The sequence below is a fragment of the Strigops habroptila genome, chromosome 2 (assembly GCF_004027225.2).
Source record: "Strigops habroptila isolate Jane chromosome 2, bStrHab1.2.pri, whole genome shotgun sequence".
NCBI lineage: Eukaryota > Metazoa > Chordata > Aves > Psittaciformes > Psittacidae > Strigops > Strigops habroptila.
Genome location: NC_044278.2, coordinates 30,238,550 through 30,257,105, shown reverse-complemented (window position 1 = coordinate 30,257,105; position 18,556 = coordinate 30,238,550). Strand labels below are relative to the sequence as shown.

Genomic DNA, 18,556 nt, shown 5'->3' with positions numbered 1-18,556 from the left:
CTTACACTGATCATGAAATTGCAGCATCAGTTTTATGTTTGTGTTCTGGGCAGGAAAGTTACTCTTTGAAAACCAGTAGCACTCTGCAGAAAAACCTTTATACAGGAGATCTTTCAAGTGTAGTATCTCTGTGCCCACATTACATGTTTTTTTAAAAAGAAACATGTAAAAAGCATTCAGTGCTCACAGTGCCAGCTTGCGGGAACATAGTGCAAACCCTGGGCAACACAAATGACCACCCTACGATGTTCCCAATTCCTCCCTTTCTGCCAAGGGAACTGTTAGGGCCATCACATAAGAAAAGGTTCAGGGAACATCTGTATTGAAAAAAACTAACAAGAGTTATTCTCCAGTTTTACTGATCACCTGATCTGCTTTACCATGTGTTTTTGTTAACGGCTCTGCCAGCACAATGGTGGTAGAGACAAAGGAACTTCTTAAAATTGGCAATGTCACTGCAAAGAGCAGCACAAACTGTGAGTACCATTTAAAGGTACAGGCAGATTGAACTGCAGTGGCTGTAGCAGCTATTGGGTCTGCTGCTCCTCCTCCAGAGGTGCACTGTTTCAACAGCAGGAATGACCAGATTTATCATGCCCCTCAACTGCTGCAATTAACAGGTCTGTTTATTACAGCCCTCTGGTGCAGTTTCTGGGTTATCTTTATATGATGAGCTGCATATAAATCAGCAACTCAGGAAAGGCGTGGTGGACATACTGCCAGTGGAAGCTGAACCACAACTGCTTGAAGGGCAAAACATGCAGCTTGAAAAAGGTAATGAATTCTCCTGCCAAAGTTTACTTCACCTACGTTTGCAAGTCAATACCCTAAATTTCCAAGTCCACGTCAAAAGCAAGTGTTAGGGCACACTGAAGGAAAGTGCCTGCTTCTTTAAGGGCATATGGTCACAGGAGACATAAACAAAACAGAAACAAACCTGACTGACAAGGGAGGTAGTGATAAGAACAAACCTGGTCAGTCACAAGAACTGGTAAGAGTATGTGGAGCATGAGAATGGTTATTTTTTCAGTTGGGAGGATAAAGAAAGGAAAGGAGACGAACACGGAGAGTCATAAAACCTGACCAAACAGCATTAACAAAGACAACCAGAAACAAACGTGGGCAGCCACGCTAATTGACAGGCTACCAAGAAACTGCAGGCAAACTGGGAATTGGTAAGGGTGGTAACTGGTAAGGGTGCAAGCTTGAGGGTCCAGTATGTTTGCAGCAGGCCAGTGGAACTATGTCAACTGATGAGGCAATGTGCATGAGGAAGGAGGAGCTGGGAGGAAGAAAGAGCTGGGGAGTTCATAGAAAAAGGTATAGAAGGAGCTGGCTGCATGTAAAAGAGATCCAGCCAATACAGTTGTCTGGACTACTGTCTGTCCTTTTTTCCTGTATCTTTAGTAATTTATTAACTCTCTACATAATCTCATTCTTTATCCTGTGTGCCTGGCAAGGACTAAGTCCCAGCTACTGGTGAGAGCTGTGTGTGACTGGATTTGGTGTCAGCTCCTGGAGTCAAGACTGAATGTGTCCGGTCCGTTACTGGAGCAAGTGGAGGTCCCAGCTGCCACCCACTAAGGCAGGAAGTGCATCTCCCAAAAACCAGCTCCTGGGGTGAACCAGCATGAGTTAGGGGCTCAGTGCTGGCAGGGGGGACGAGCGTCTGCATCTTCGCCAGTCCCAGTGTACTGGCGTGCATATATATTTCCTTCCAAACTGGACTCAGCAGTGACCAGGAGGCCCCAGGTCTGGGCAGGGATATCAGGCAGGCAAGGGTTCATGCTGGTATACCTAGGGGAACTTGCAAATATGTAGTGTCTGTGGTATGACTGCATGAGTGCACACATGTTTTCTAGCAAACATCAAACCACTAGGCAGTGCTTAGGGCACCTGTGAAGCAGGTAAGAGCGCCTGGGTCCAGGCATGACTACCAGGAGGACAGAGAGGCCATGCCAGTACTTGGGGGATCCACAAATGTACGTGTTCTATCTCTGCCAGCCCAAGAGGAGGAAGGGGACTTGGCTGTTTGTGTTTTATGTGAGTCTTCTATGTAGCACCTTGTCTGTAGCAGTCTGTGTAACAGCCATGTCAGTGTCCTCTGTGTGTGCATCTCTGGGACGTGCTCAGCTTTGCTACTGGTTGAACCTGCAAACAGGAGAGCCATAGCCATGTTCCCCAGCCTGGGCAAAGACCTCAGGTCCGCAGGCTGGGCTCCAGCAGCCAGGCAGGAGGGAGTCTTGGAACAGAGCTGCTGGAGGAGGCAGTTGCTCCTAATACCCCTTTTAACATGAAGCAGCCCAGAAAACAGCCCAGAAAACAGCCAACAGCCTTGTCATCATTAAAGGAAAAAGTAATAGAAAGTGGAACAATTCTCCAGGCTTCTATTCAGGAAGTTTTTCCTGGACAGTTTTTATACCTCAGCTTGAGAACTGCTTACACAACTCATGCCCTCTAGCCTTTCTCCTCCCTGCTCCTTCCACAATGCCAGAACAACTGACTCACAGCAGAGGAGTGTGAACAGACTAGGAAACTGGCTTCAAAAACAATCATCATCTCTGAAAATTTTAAGTCAGACTACACTCCCAACCTGGTTCACAGTTTAACTACAGGAAATATCACATTAGGTACTGACTGATGGGATGGATGCAGATGTGTGAAAAGTGGCAACCCTGAGTTAGAAATAAAAACTGAAACAAAGCAATGTCTCAAATCACGACTACTTTCAGAATGGCAGGTATTTTAAATGCTCTATCTGGTAGCAGAGGATTTGAGGGCATTCAAGTCCACTCTTTGGAATGAAACTGAAAAGAAGGGCTCAAAATTATCCAAAGATTTTTCCAAAAAGAGACCAAACAGAAATTGTTATGAAAAAAGTTAATAGTGTGGGATTCGTGTATCACAATTTTGGTCACGTACCACACCCCCCCCCCATATCTCAGCAAGTTATTGTGTGCTCATTTTACAATCATTGAAGAGCAGAATTGCAACCAACCACTTTTTAGGACACTTGCTTTACAATGATGTGTACTCTAGATGCTCTAGACTTCACTGACTGCACAATGAATTCAGTATGACAAATGTACATGCCACCCCTGCAGTTCGTAACAGTCGTGCAGTTTAATGATGGAACATAAGCTTTTATTTTTACTACTTAGAAGTCTTTATCGCCAAGTATTTCACAGTGAACAACACTATTCAATAGAAAGTCTGCATAAAAACATACATTTACCTGTATTCATTTGTGTAGTCAAAATCTTGTTTGTTATGAGTTGGTTTTAGAAAGTTACATTCAATGATCCCAACTACGCCAACACCCATGTTGTTTGCCTGTGAGAAATTAAGATCTATCAGGAAAACCAATATATATTCTATGCTAATACTGCAAGAGTCTGTCAGAGGTAATAACCGATATATGCTAGGTAAAAACAATTTTCTGGCTTACAACTCCTCTCTAAAAAGAAAATCTCGACACAAACTCGCCAAATAAAAAATAATAATAATAATTAAAAAAAAAAATCCTCTGTTCTACCTCTCTTTTTGTCCTGAAAGATACGCTCAGGCCTATATTGTGTATCAAGTTTAGTTTCCAAACCAAAACATTAAAACAACTGTATACAATTTAGTTTGAGCAGCCATTAAGAATTGTATTAAAAAGGTGGTTTTATAAATGATATATCAATATCCTACTTTCCATCCATATTCTTTATGAATCAGTGTTTGAGTAAAAATGATTTTTGAAGACATTAAAATATTTTTGAGCTTTAATTTCTTACCTTTAACTGACAGCCAACTCTTTCATAAGCTTTGATAAGTCTGTTTTTATGGTACATCATTATTCCATAATGATCTTTGTTTCTGCAGTTAAATCCAAAGGTAATTCTTACTGTTTTAGCCTTTTACCAGATATTAAGGAAAAATTTGGTTAATCTCATAACCAAATAGAGTTATTTTGAGTGTTCATTCTAAACTGGGTCCTGGAACTTTTCTTCTACTGAGATAATCCTTTCAGTAGGTCTTAAAATTAAAAAAAAACCCAAAAACCAAAAAAAAAAAAAAAACCACCACCCAAAACCCAACAGTTTACATAGAAAGTCACATCATTAAAATCAGCATGCAATGATGTAAATATTAGCAAAGGATACGTTCAGAAATTTTGGCCTATATATATCACGTTCAATGAAGGCAAGGCTTTTGGACACCAGCTGCGTTTTCACTTTTTGTCCTCGCAGAATGATCTGCATTGTTGGCTTCAGATACAAAATACTGCAATAAGCCTACAAAACATACAGTAACTGCTGTTACTAAAAAACCCTCTGAAAAATCAAGATATGAATATTTTACAATACACATTATGTTTAGGAAGACAAACTCAAGTTTTAACTCAATTCTATTAAACGTGGGGTTTTTTTTCTAGCTTGAATCCAGAAAAATAGGATACTTGTATCACAAATTAAATGAATAGCAATTGAAGGACAACTTTTACATGTGACATGTTAATCAGGTGTCTGAAGATGCAGTTTTAGCACTAAAAGAGCTCTCAAGCACAGAAGCTTTTCTTTTCTTTTTCCCCTACTGAGAGCTTAAATATTCTACAAACTTTAAAATAACAAAAGCAAGTGCATTAACTTTGTTCCAAATGACTGTATATTATCACAGCTTGATAATAGCTATGTAGATCTATGAATTTTAATCTGCGTTTCATTTACCATTATATTTACAACTGCTAACACTTGAAGTGGATATAGGGTTTCAGCAAATCAGAATAATTGAAGGTTTTAGTTCAACTGGAATACTTCTGAGTATTATCCACAAGAAGCGTGCCCAGAACACCTAGAAACTGCAGATGCATTTTCTTACAAAAAGAAACCTTCACAGCTTATGAGAATTAACAGTGGAGAAAATGATCAATTAGCCTACAGAAAAGCCTTGCCCCTGTCTGCATGAATGCATTCAAACAACAGAGCCGCTTCCCAGAAAACCTAGAAATGACACTTTTAAAATGGATAGGTTTTGCTTGGCAAAGGTCCAGATGGGCAATAGCATCAGTGCTATATGCATGTACACCTGCACTACGATGGAATGTTACTCTCTTGACTACCACAGACACACACCCCCACTTAATTTCTGAAGCTACTTATTGCATTTCCTGATTTGCTCCTTGGTGGATAATGATGGCTATATTTAACAGGAGAAGATATCTGCAAGACTATATAAACCCCAGTAACTTTCTTCTAAATAAACAGCAAATGTCTACACAAGTTCACAAATACCTTCCACCTTCAATTTTCAAAACAAATGTTGACATACTTCCTTAACATTTAAATTCCAACATTTGTCTCCCCCCCCCAATCAACACATCCATAGTATAGTACATTATCTTACATAGTATTACATTAAAACAAGAACACATACCCTCCAGCTTCAAAAAATGAACAAACAAGTTTTAAAAAATCTTATACATACTCTCAGTGAATAGTCACTTTCTGGAACAATCTGGTCCAGTCTCTCTTGTTTTTTATATCCTCTTTTGCCTGTTTCATCTAAGTCTTCTGGAATTCTGATGTCATATTTATCCTTGTCAAAGTCAAACTCCGTTTTTTCATTTTTATCTCTAAGAAGTAATATTAAAAAAAATATACCAATTATGACAAAAAGCAAGCCAACACAGATAGGATATTGTGGTGGACCCAGAGGTTATCACAAAGATGCAAGAGAAAGGGAATTCCTTTGAGCCATGATGGTTTTCCACAGTCTGGAAAGGAGAAAAAATACTTGTATGTACAGGCAAGTATTACTGGCTTTTGAAGTCTGGAGTCAGCAGCATCATTCTAGAGGGATCTACTCCTTTGTAAACATCTTAACTGTTTATCATAAAACTAATAGAAAGCCAAGCAACAACAATTGTATTTATTTACTTGTCTGAAGTAACAGATTTATAATGTACCTATTTAATTTCTCCTTCTGGCAAAAGCAATGGTATCTTACCAAAGGAAACTATGAAGTCCTTTTCATTTTCCTTCCTTATGTTTTGTTACTTGAGATATCAGCAACAGTTCTCGTGCAACAGCACAGTCTTTCAATTGTGTGAGTCTCAATCTAGTTCCCCAATTACAGCTAAGTGCCCAGAGTCTTTTGGAATTATTCCACAAAAAAAAAACCCCCAAACTTGTACGTTTGCATAAACTGAAAGATAACAAACTAAGTGAGGGATACAAGGAGACTGGACTTCATCTTACCTTCTAAGATTCCAAATGATAATTCTTGTTCCTTTTTTCCCTATTATAGCATCTAGCTCTGCCAGCAATTTCTCCTCAGTAGAAAATAAAGAATGTGTTAAGATGGCTTTCAGGCTGTTTTTGGATTCTGCTGGATCACTTATCTGTCGTAAGCATCATGTTAAGGAGAGTAACTTTGAAAGAAGTAAGCTTTCAGAACATGAGGACACTTCCACAACAGTATCGTGTACTTACTTCACAGGTTCTCTCATTCCACATCTGAGAGCTTCTACAAATGCAAAGGCCTTAACAAATTATAGCCTTTCTTGCATCTTACAATTTATTTAGGGTATCTGTAAGACTAGATAAGGAGATATCCTTTACTAACATTATCATCCAAGTTTCGCATGTACCCACGACTTTTCATTCCGAAATTGTTAAAAGGATATGTTGGTTGTTAAATGTCACTATAGGAACTATGACATGTTCTGCTTTTGTGACTTCAAGGAAAGTCTGAGATAACAGGCCCACACTCATGGATTCTCCATTCTTGGTGAAGACTATTGCATCTTTTCCCAGGCGCATAGACCCTGATTTAAACCCATTTCCGTACAGTCCTACTGGAACACGGCCATTCACCACACACTTCTCACTGAAGCCAAAGCTGAAACAAATGAAAACATTAGAAGAGTGTAAGAAGTCCTATAAAACTTGAAAACCCAAAAGATGCAAGGCCTACCAAATTAGATTCAAGTACGAGTTAATCTCTTGTTTTAGAGACCAGGAACTACTGTACAATGAAACAACGTACAGTTAAGCAAATCCTGAAAGTTACCTTGCTAAAACCATACTGCAAGAATCCAGATAAATTTACTTTCACCTTCAAGTATGGAAAAGAAATATAATCTGTCTGGAATTATGCAATAAGCATTCCTATGGGATTCTAATAGTTATCCTGTGGCTTCACAATAAATACTAAAAAAAGCCCCTAAAGCTCACCCCTACTTGCTTGAAAACGTGCAATCTGCTTATCTTCCATTAGTAACTACACATGACATTTAAAGATAACCATATATATAGAACATGGAATTTAACAAGCAAGCTATTAATTACGGTATCTAACAGAAAAAGAAAAATAACAGGTTTAATTCAAGCTTGCTCAAGTTTAAACCCAGAGATTTATCTGCAGGCAGAGCAATCTTTCATACCAAAAGAGCAACTGAACAGCAAACTCTTTGCTAACTGTAGCAATAAAAGCTGCAGAAAGATAATTACAAACCCTATAGAACATTTAAAGATAAACAGACAAACCACATCGATATGATTCCCTTAAGTTTTTCTCAACACCTTCTATTTTCAATACTCCAACGGGTTTGAACTGAATCTCCTCTTTTTTTCCCCTTCTTGCTCACTTAACTTAAACTAAAGCAATCAAATTAAAAATATTAGAAAAAAAATTAAACTCTCCTTAGCTCCACTAACGGGTACTACAGGGAGTTTACACAGCACAATCACTGCATGGAAAGTTAAATGAGAAGGACAGAAAGGGTAAAAGGAAATTAGGAGATAAAAGCACCCAAAGTTGTGTGAGAGTCTTACTAGCAGCTGTCTATTCTAGAGTCTCACTTGCATAATCGCTCACCTTCAAAAATGCAAGTTCATGAACAAAATCAGTTGATTATATACAAGAAAAACGAAGACACTTAGCAGTAACAGAACTAGGAGCTGGAATTTTTACAAGAAAAAAAAAAAATTGCAAAAGAGGTTATCCACCTTAGCATTTTGTGCAGCTTCTCTGAGTTCATACCATTTCCATTATCAGTGAATGTCAAGCATATAGTGTCGTTTATCACCGTTTTGTCTATCCATATCTGTTTAGCGCTCACATCTGGATCATAAGCATTATCTGAAGAGGAAAAAAAGCAAACAAGGGTGGGATACTAAAAAGCAAAAATTAAACAGTTTAAATGTGAATATTTTAAAGTGTTGTAATTCCAGCGAATATGTCAGATAGTAACTCTTCCAAAGTTACTTAAATCCATATGTAGCACCCAACAGAGCCTTATCTAGTAGGAATATATACATAATCAATCTGCCAAACGTTAGGCTTGCAACACTGCCAAATAGCTATATGGAATAGCTGTCCCTAACCTCACTGTGGTGCTGTGCTTGCACATATGTTTATTTGGTGAATATGGCAGCTTAATGTAGTTCCCTAACTGTGGGCCTGTGACCCTGAAGAGTCACATGCTAAGCTAATGGAGCTCTAAAACTGCATCCGTTTTCCAGCTCCACAGTTCGGTATGTAATACAGATGCAGAAATTTTGTGCTAGCACTGATACAAATTTCTCAGCTAAGTCACTGAATATTAGTCAACTTTTACACAGAAGCAAGAAACCAAAGCTTTTAATAAAGTAAATGTTACACTAAAACCTAAGTCTCCTAAACCACTATCTTCTTTATAGATGACAACACTAAATTAAAACATTATGATGAAAGAGCTGCATCAAAACTTCACAAACCTTTCCTGGAAACAACACACAATTTCCCAGCTACAGATGACAGTAATACATAGGCAAAAACATAGGCGGAGGTGAACAGCTCAAATGTGAGAACAGAAAACGAAACCAAGACAAGTTTCTACTTTCATTTCCTGTCTCCCAAGCAGTTGTTGCAATATTTACTTTCTCCCACAAAAACATCTCCTCTGAGTGGCTCTTAGGAGGCTACGTTACAGTCCAGAATGCAGACAATGTTGTATCACTAATACACATGGCTGCAACAACATCTTACCTGCTGCAGGCCTGTGGGCTTTTTAATTGGGAAATCAGATTTGAAATACTACCACAACTTCAGATAATAAAATTTGCGACACTAAAAAAAGGCAAGCAAAAGAACTGAAGCCCAACTCTCCGCATCCCACATAGTTCTGTGAAATCTAGAACGCTGACACCACAAGTGCAGGAGATTTAGGTGAAAAACTTGTTGCTGCTCTGTTACCAGGTCACTTCCATGTTGACAGAGCGAACTGTCACAAATATATGTTTTGCTAGTGCAAGTTGGTCAAACCTGAGAAGGCACAACTTCCACAGAAAGTACAAAATGCCTTTTTTTTTTTTTTTTTTTTTTTTTTAAACTTTCTAGTTACAGGATTCGGAAGAGCTTGCAGCATTGCTACTGCAAGTGAAATAGAAACCACGGCTCCACAAATATTTGTCAGCAAAGCTAGTTTACATTTCATCTGCCCTAACACTGTTTTCTCACATGTCTTTTCCTCCCTTCCGCAGCACTGTGCTACTCATGGAATTTGCAAGGGGGAAAGCACAAGGAGGAGGGGTGGGATGTGATGACAGAGCAGGAGGCAGTGCCCCTGCCTCACTGCCTGTTCTGCAGGTTCAGCTGAGAGCCATAAATAAACAGCTCAAGCCAACACTGCAGCCTATAAAAAGGAGTCACAGCTTGGTAGCTTGCTTTCTATAAGCATCAAGTACAAATTGCATCCACAGTGAAACTGCATCATTACTGTGGATGAAAATATATTTCAGCATCAACAAAAGAGGACATTTCAAGTACAGCTGAAAGGTTGAAAGTATTCTTCCAAGACCATGATTTATGAAGGTGTTCTGATTTGTCAGTTCACCAACTCTCTCTAGATGTCCCATTTACCCTCTCCAAAGTATCACTATTAGTTCACCTAAATTTAATCTGACTGAGTACTAACGGGAGAAGCCAGCAATATAACCATCAAAAAGTTTGACAGGAGAGACTAGAGCTTAAAAGGCAAATTTCAGCACACAGACCATTAATGTTTTAGGTAAGTTCACATAAATTAAAATTCAGACCTCCGTAACGTAACACAATAGATATTATTCAGCATTTGGCTTATAGTATAGCCTTTCCTAGCATGTGAAAGACAGATTACAAAATTCACTTAAGTCAACATGACTAACTCAATGCCTTTACAATCAATATGTTGCTACAATACTTTTGAAGCTTTGTTAAAGCAACACATACGACAAACCTGTGCCTTGCACAGCACATCTACTATCATTCAAGCCAGGTATGACACAGCGTAATGAAACAGCTGAAACAACTTAATATTGTTATTAACAACATATTTCATTTATTAATAAACATATTTCATATTCACATATTAATAACATAATTCATTGAGCGGTTAATGTTATTACCCCCAAAACAACCAGCCCTTCCTGCAGCCACATGATTCCGGTTTCCTCCTCTGTGACAGCTCTGGCCTTATCTAGCTGAAAAATTCTTATTTTCTTTTGTTAAGTTAATTCTCTAGATTAACAACAGCAAAACTTGCACAGAGGAAGCGAAGGAATGTGTGACCAGAAGAGTTGCTCCCCTGGGCAGTAGCAAAGTTCTAGATAAGCTTGGCGAGCCTTTCCAAACCACACCTTTATTTTGAAGAACCAAAAGAAGTCTGCTAATCATTCCCTAATTCAAAAAACGCAGCAACTCTGAAGATATCCAGTTAACCACTATTCAAAAATCAAAAGCAAGATGATCAACAGGACCTAATAAACAGATGCACAGCCCTAACTAACAGAGGACAGCAGAGAGAATAACATGAACAGAACTCTTAGGACACTGACAGACCATTAAAAGGAACCACTCAAGTATAACCCTGACAATGTTCAGCCAGTAACTTGGTAACCCAAAAGGAAAGTAGGATGCTAGAGGAGTATTGTGACAGGGCAAAAATTAATATTGAATGTTTTGAGGAAGCATCGAAGAAAAAGGCAAAGTCAAAGTGGATGTACAAAGAATGGTATAATGGGTGGGAGGGGGGGAGAAGAGAATAACACATGCTGATTGTGTGCAAGCTTCCTGCTGGTCAGTATGCTTGTACGGCTGGACTCTGTACCACTCTGCTGTGCATTCTTACTGAACGCTATTTCTAATTATTTCCTGTGCAAGCATGAGCTCTATTCTCAGTGTGTGCCTGCACACATTTGTTCTGCTAGCAAACTTCAAGATGGACAAGTTGGAAGAAAACAGTAACTGCGGAGATCCAAGGTCTAAGCTAGAGACTGATAAGAAGCCCAGGACACAGGTACTGGAAAGACTCCCAGGTCTTGGCAAAATACCCAGAAATGCGGGTAAGAACGAGTGATAAGTGAGTGAGAGTACACGTATGTGCCACCACTGAATTTTAAACCCTGTTAGGCAGGAAGCAGGAATAGGGTAAGGCCATATGTGCTGTTGATGTTTCGAGCACTGCTTGTGGGTTCTTGCAAAGTTACTGGCCTCCTGTCTATGGACAGCTGTGTTTACAGGACGCCAGTATGCATACATCTTTGGAATGTGCATTCAGCCTTAATACTCTCTTGGCCTGAGAAGAGCAAAAAGCAGTAGACTTGCATTTGATGGCCTAGAAGAGAAGGAATTCACTTGGTCCCATGGTCTTCTATATTTGGCAACTCTTAAAAAAAAATCAGTAAAAAAAACCCCCAAACCAGCAAATCATACAAGACCCCTGCAACTGATATCAGATAGTATATACGCTGTTAAGAAAGAAGCTGTCGCAAAAATGAGTGGTTTGGGTTGCACAAAGAATCACCAGAGACATTAGCAAAAATGATTTTCATAGAAACTTATAAAAGTGTGATTCAACAGAATTCCATGGCAAGGTTCACTCTCCTCATGCAAAAGGAAACTGTAAGAATTGGTAATGATTTATACAGAATCAGACTAAAGTAATTCATACAGAATTGGACTGAAGTGAGGTGTACAGAAACTGGGTATATGAAGGAATAAAGGAGACCCTTCCCATGAGTCATGAGGTTCAAAGTGGACCCCCTTGCTTTCTAAACTTCTTAGAAAGGACTCAATCCTAGTCCCAGGCTTGGTCAATGGTTTATGCCTAGGTACAAGAGGTTGTACGTGGGTCTAGCAGGAGTCTAGGTTTTGTCCACAGTTTTAAGGTGAATCACAAGACTTCCAACAACATTTTACTATTAACTAATACACACACACTTAAAATCAAATACCTAAACTGACACAAAGATATATATGTATATATATGTACATGCATGTAAATAATGTACATGTATAAAGGATCCTGTTAAAAATTTCCCTCAGATGCAGTGAAAATACTCATGTCAGCTTTCTCAGCATTCTTCAGTGGGCAACAGGTTGAGTATCAGTGAGCAGAAGTAACAGCTCAGATAAACAGTCCTCCTATTTTGTAAACTTAGGAGTTTACAAACTTTGAGAGGCCCACTCAGAGGGAGATACCTGGTCACAGCCACCTGTGGTCCAGGAGAGCCGAAAGGATCTGTTTCTGTTGGGTCCACTATTTATAGGGTCATAAGATGATTTGCTTTACTCATCAATAAATTTCCATCCTGGCCTCACTTCTGAATCAGTTCCACCAGTTGCACAACTCCAGTAGGACATTCCAAGTTGTCAGACAATGACTGATTATCCCAAAAGAACTCCTGGTACGATCAGGGAGTACCCAACCCCAGCCCGATCTCTGTGTGCCGCTCCCTACCTTTGCCAGGCAACCATAGTTCCTGGTACAGCCAACTCCTTGCACCTAATAGGAATTCCTGAGGAAGGAGGAGTGGGGGGGGAGGGATGCACCACCACAAAAGTCAATCTGATTGTATCAAAAAAATATAATATATTGTAAGATTCCAAATGTAACAGGATCAACTCCTCCCCCCACCTGAAGGAAAAGTTTTATAACAAGAAAAAAGTATTACAATCAAGTACTTAGGCAAACTATTGATCACATACCTATAAGTTCTGCAATTGCACTGAAAGGCCAGGTGTGACTGGTAGAGTTCGTATGCAAGAACTTTGGACAAAGCTGAAATAAACCACAAACAATGACATTAGTTTGCATTCTTCAATGATACCAAACCAGAAACAGTTTGTTAAATATAGTAACATTAAATGAAGCTGTTTTGTACAACACTACCTAAAAGGTGTAATTTAATTTACTTTTAGATACTGTCATTCTAACACCTTTTAAAGGGAACATTAATATAGCTATTGAAGACAAAAAAGCAGTACAGAATTCAGCAGAGTCATACTATGATCTGAGCATGGATTATATTGTCATCCTATCAAACTATCTTTAAAAATATAAGGACCTATTCTAGAGGGTACATCAAAGCCTTAGCCCAAATCTAGTAATAGAGACATATATATATGCTCTTAAATGTTAAAAACGTACTAAGATGTATAACGACGAGTATTAAACCTTATCTGAAAGGTAAGCAGCACCTAACACACTCAAGTGGCTTACTGTCAGATGTCATTGCTCCTTTTACACGTTGATCAAATTCACCTGCCAGACTCTCTCAACTAGTGGTTTGTACTTTTAGCAATTTGATCTCATACATTTCATCCTCACTTATGCTATGTAACCAGAGGAATGCAGCCACTACCAGCATTAGAAGGGGATATGCAAATAAAGTACCTATTTACGGGATGTATTCAGTGACAGAAAGTATGTTCAAGTGATTTACGAAAGTCTCGGTTCATGTATATTCACTTAGATCAAAATACTAGGAAAACCAGAACTAAATATCCATACAGGCTAACTATTTGTCAATGCAATGTTTGGAGAAATGTAACTATTAAACCAGGTACAGTTGGCATTTGCATTATGACTGAAAATATGTGTAATTATATTTTTACAAGGCCTTTAACACAACCCACTGCACATATATGCTTAAGCCTCGCTGGCATAGTTAGGTTAATGGTGTAAAAAGTGGTGCCTATGAATACATAATGCTGGAAATAGTCCTTGTACAGTGCAGTTACTTCAAAAAACATAATCCACACAATATATATAAAATCAGAAAAATACTTGAAAATAGCATGTATGTACCCACACTTCATAAATTTTACAGAACTACTACACTGACAAACACTTATGTAGTTAGTAAAGTCTAAATTAAAGCAAGCAACCACTTCAACAGTCCAAGTTCACGTAGCAGTGAAAAATGAATGCTGCTGCAAGCAAGTTCTAGAGCCATGAGTCAGGTACCGGAGCAGGAATAAGGCAGCAGCCCTAGTTCAGATCAACATAAATTACCACTAAATCTCACCTCGATTCTAAGGTTGTAAAAGCACAGTACACACTTTCAGACTGCAACTTAATCCCTGCATTTCTCCATTGACTAGCTAGAGTACAAGTATGGATAGATATCCCATTCTTCATTGCCATCTGTGCTTTAAAACTCCAGTTTTATAAAGCTAAGGCACTGTGCCCCTTTCAAATGCCTAACAGATACGTACAAACAATTTAGAATCCAGGAAGAAAATGACATCAAGCCTATTAATGAAAATCTCACATACACCATGCCACATGGTTAAAAGGACCTTTAATTTCTTCCTCTGCCATGCAGTAACTCAGTAGATATTAAGATCTCTGTATCATTCTCTTCAACCTTTAACAGTGCTAGCAGCATTTGTTCCTTTGCTTTCTAAGCTTCATGATCAGAACACACAAGAAACAACTGGGGCATTTCTCTGATACTAGCCAGTGAAAAACTCCAACTATACACAAGATAGACTGCAACCTCTGGAGTTACTGCTGGCATTGAAGCCTCAGCAATATGGACTTGGTAAAAAGTCCTAACCATAGTTTTGATAAAGGCATAAACTCACAGCTGCAAGCCTCCCTTGATCAGCAGGCAATGCTGATGTAGGAAGGAACCTCAGTTTCACCTACACTGACATAATCACAAATAAGTGTCCTTTTTTTCTGAAGCAAAAAGCATGTATGTGCATGGCAAGAAAATCTTCACATGTTGCCTGTGTAATGCAACACTTCTCCATCTGTCCTTTCACTGCTGCATACCAGTGATGAATCTCAAAAAAACCCCAGCACCTTAAAGAAACAGCATCTTCTATAAACAAACACCAGAAATATCCTGATCTTCCCTGGATCACTGTTTCAAGCAGTAAAGTTTTGAGAAAGGCTTGAAGGTGGTAGACAGAACTGGGAACTTGTCAACGGGTATAAGAAATGAGAAGATATCGGTTGGAACATGGGAACTGCAACAAACTGGCTCTAATATCCATCTCCTCCTCCGCCCCCCAGCAAAAGGTGACCAACTATCCCACAGCATAGTTCACAGGAAAGCACCTCAGAGCACCTTTTGCTCGTGTAAAGCACCAAAACAGGGGCACACAAGAAAGTCAAATAAAAACCCCCCAGAGAATAGCGGTTTAAGGCCATTAGTTTGCTTCAGAGCACACCCAGCTACCAGCAACAACTCACCATTTCCTGATGAACTCACCAGGAAATATTTAATCCCATTTTGTCTCCTTATACTTCATTCATCAAAGCACTACTTTAACTAGCTCACAAATTAATTGAAGTTCAGTAAGTACAGTAAGAAAGAGTTAGTTCCCTGGTGAACACTCAATTTTAGCTATAGGATGACTGTAGCTGAGGTCATGCAGTTGCTTTGTTCACTGGGCCTAATATATTTTGTTACTAAGTGAGTTTTTGCTAATGGTTTCATTTTACCTCCTGAGACCAAGTGCAGTCAAATTCCTTTTGGAGATACAACTAAACCTCCCCCTCCTTCACATTGCATATACAGTGCACTAAGAGGAGCATCTCCTACAATTATGACCAGCAAACATTTAAGAATAGAGCAGCTTATCTCTCAAAAACAACAGACAGTGTTGAGAATTTTAGCTTTCCAAGAAAACTGGAGCTCTTCCATCCCTGGCCGATGACAAGGCATGCACAAATCGAATTATCACTGAACAATCTGTCTTATCTTACGAAAGTATTTCACAACTTCTTGGGGAACAACTCAACTGCCATTTTCCTCCCCTCTCTCCCAGTTATGGCAGTCTGGTTACATGACTGCATGATGAACCCCATCAGGGAGCTGATCCAAATTAAACCCCATTTTTAAATTCTTATTTTTAACCTGGATCACCTCCCTGATCTGCCTCATCATGCAGCTGAGCAAAAGGGAAGATAAATGCCAGCGTGGGAATGGGTTACCAGGCCTGCTCACACTGCCTGCGTTGTTTATACATGCTTCTGAAACTAATGGAAATATTTTGGTGAAACCCAACGTACTTCCAAAGAACAGCAGCTGACAAAAGAGACTGTGACCACCAGCTCTCTATTGTTCCCTAGAAAACAGAGCCTTTTACACTGTAGGACACACACTGTTAAAAAGCTCTGTCACCTGCTTCACTTCCTCAGCAAAAACCTGCAAAACCACAGTGAAAACCACAGCTTTCACTGGCAATAGACTGAATGTAAATTTTCAGTTATGACAAACCAACCAAATAGCATCCTAAAAATAATTCATCAAGTTACCAATTACACCAACTTTAGCTTAGGTTTCTCATTTGTATCTATGAATTCAGCTTGGCAAAGTGGATTTCGACCTGAGAACAATTTTAAATCCTGTAGGTTGACTCGTGATACGCAGGTTTTTTGCAAAGACTGATTATTAACACTGATATATTTCCCCTCAAAAAGACTAATACTGCATTAAAACAAAAGGAAAACCTCCCTATTTTTTCCTTTTTTTTTTAAATTTTTAATCATTGCATTACCCAAAGAAGAACACCTCTAATAAAATCAGACAAACAGTGGATTTCAAACACTTACGAGAATTAAAGACCTGAAATGAAAGTGTAATCCTTGAACTTCAAGTAGATGACATTTATAGCTAACCTCGACAATCATGGCAACTTATATTAAGGTAATTTAAGCAGTGCTGAGACTATACTAACAAGTTTTTCACTCAAGTATTTGGCAAGTTACTAACTGTACTGATCCAGCTTCTTTCTGTTATTCTGTAAGCAATGTTATGTACCAGATATTTGTAACTATAAGGGTGACTGATAGGCATAGATCGATGGAGTCAGAAATGCTTAAAATCCCATCCTGGTTCATCAATAACGTATCAAAGAACTGAAAACTCGCTCTAATTTCATCTGTATTAGCACGAACGAGGAAATGACCAACTGCTGCTAAAGGTCGGCAGCGAGCAACACCTCTCACCGAGAAGCGCAACACAGCAGTGGATTTAACGGCACACACATTCACCACCCTCGTTAAAAAGCAATTAGGACTCTTGCAAAAAGTAGTTACGACTTTTAAGTTAAAAGCTTCCCATTAGAGGTGACTGCGCTCTCAACCAACTACATCCCTACAGCAGGATACGAAATCCCGCCCCCAGTAATCGAGCCAACCCACCCGCACACGGGACCTTCCCCGCCCGCTCAGACCGAGCTGAGTTTGTGCCGAGGCGGAAGACGGGCAGCCCGCCGGCCTCTCCCCCCGGGGTTGCCCCCGCCCGGCCAGTGCTGGTACCGGCGGCTTCCCTCGCCAGTACAGTGCCCGGGGCTGGGTAAGGAGCTGCCGGGAGCGCCACACGGCGAGGAGGGAAGTGCTGGTTTATTTTAGGCGGAGCCCGCCCTTCCCGACACTTGGCCGACAACTTTTTACCCCGCGGAGAGGCCGAGGAGCCACTCGCAACGCGAGTGGACTCCGCTCCCCACTCTCCCTGAGGGGAAACGACGAGCTGACTCCCTCAGCGGCGGCCGCCGCAGCGCCGCGGCAGCTCCCTCCTCCCCTGAGCGGCCTGCCCACAGCCCGCCCCTCAGCCGCCGCGCGCCTCGCTCCGGCGCCCCCGCTCTCCCCGGCTGCCGCACGGCGCCCACCCCCGCGGTGGGGGCGGCCGAGAGGAAGCGAGCCCGTCCGCTGAGGTGCCCGGCAGCGCGCCCGTGCCGGGCACCACTCGCCCCGCACCACTCACCGCGCTGAGGCGGATGCCTCCCTGTGTTTTCGCCGCCATCTTTTGTACCGCAGCGAGAGCCGGGGAGGGCGGGAGCGCCCGCAGCCCGCACTTCCGCCTCGCCCCCTCCGCGCACGCTTCCGGCACCGAGCGCGACCTCTCGCGGGGCGGGGCGGGGCGGGCCTCGGCCCCGCGGCCGCGCCCCCTGCTGGCGGGCGGGTCCCGCTGTGGGCAGGCGGCGGCAGCTGCGGCGGGCGGGGATTCGGTGCTGCCGCCAAACCCGGGCGCCGGCCCCGCTGGCCTTTGGGCTGGCACCCGGAGCTGCGGTGGCGCTGGTACTGCCCAGCGCACACGCAGCGGGTACTGGCGGCTTGCAGCGCTGGGAGCGTCTGAGTTGCGAGGTACATCGCACAGCGTTACAAAGGAGGGACGGGCTGCGAAGAACGGGTGAAATCTGAAAAGCAGCTTTCACAAAATCAGAGAATCACCACAGAATGGTTTGGGTTCGAAGGGACCCTAAAAATCGTCTAGCTCCAACTCCCCTGCCATGGGCAGGGACACCTTCC

General features: G+C 41.1%; 1 protein-coding gene across 2 annotated transcripts in view; it reads right to left on the bottom strand.

The window, feature by feature from the left end:
• MORC3 (MORC family CW-type zinc finger 3) overlaps positions 1-18,116 on the bottom strand; it is a 29,060-nt gene extending 10,944 nt beyond the window's left edge. The window contains exons 1-9 of one of the 2 annotated variants that reach the window (XM_030477214.1): positions 18,012-18,116; positions 12,994-13,066; positions 7,995-8,127; positions 6,671-6,885; positions 6,243-6,390; positions 5,470-5,617; positions 4,149-4,280; positions 3,780-3,899; positions 3,236-3,333 (exon numbers count right to left, since the gene is read on the bottom strand). In XM_030477214.1, the coding sequence (XP_030333074.1) occupies positions 3,236-3,333; positions 3,780-3,899; positions 4,149-4,280; positions 5,470-5,617; positions 6,243-6,390; positions 6,671-6,885; positions 7,995-8,127; positions 12,994-13,066; positions 18,012-18,050 (1,106 nt within the window). In that variant the 5' untranslated portion in view covers positions 18,051-18,116. Of the gene's footprint in view, positions 1-3,235; positions 3,334-3,779; positions 3,900-4,148; positions 4,281-5,469; positions 5,618-6,242; positions 6,391-6,670; positions 6,886-7,994; positions 8,128-12,993; positions 13,067-17,449; positions 17,467-18,011 lie in introns of those variants that run through there. The other variant, XM_030477215.1, reaches the window with a different exon arrangement.
• Positions 18,117-18,556: the final 440 nt, after the last annotated feature.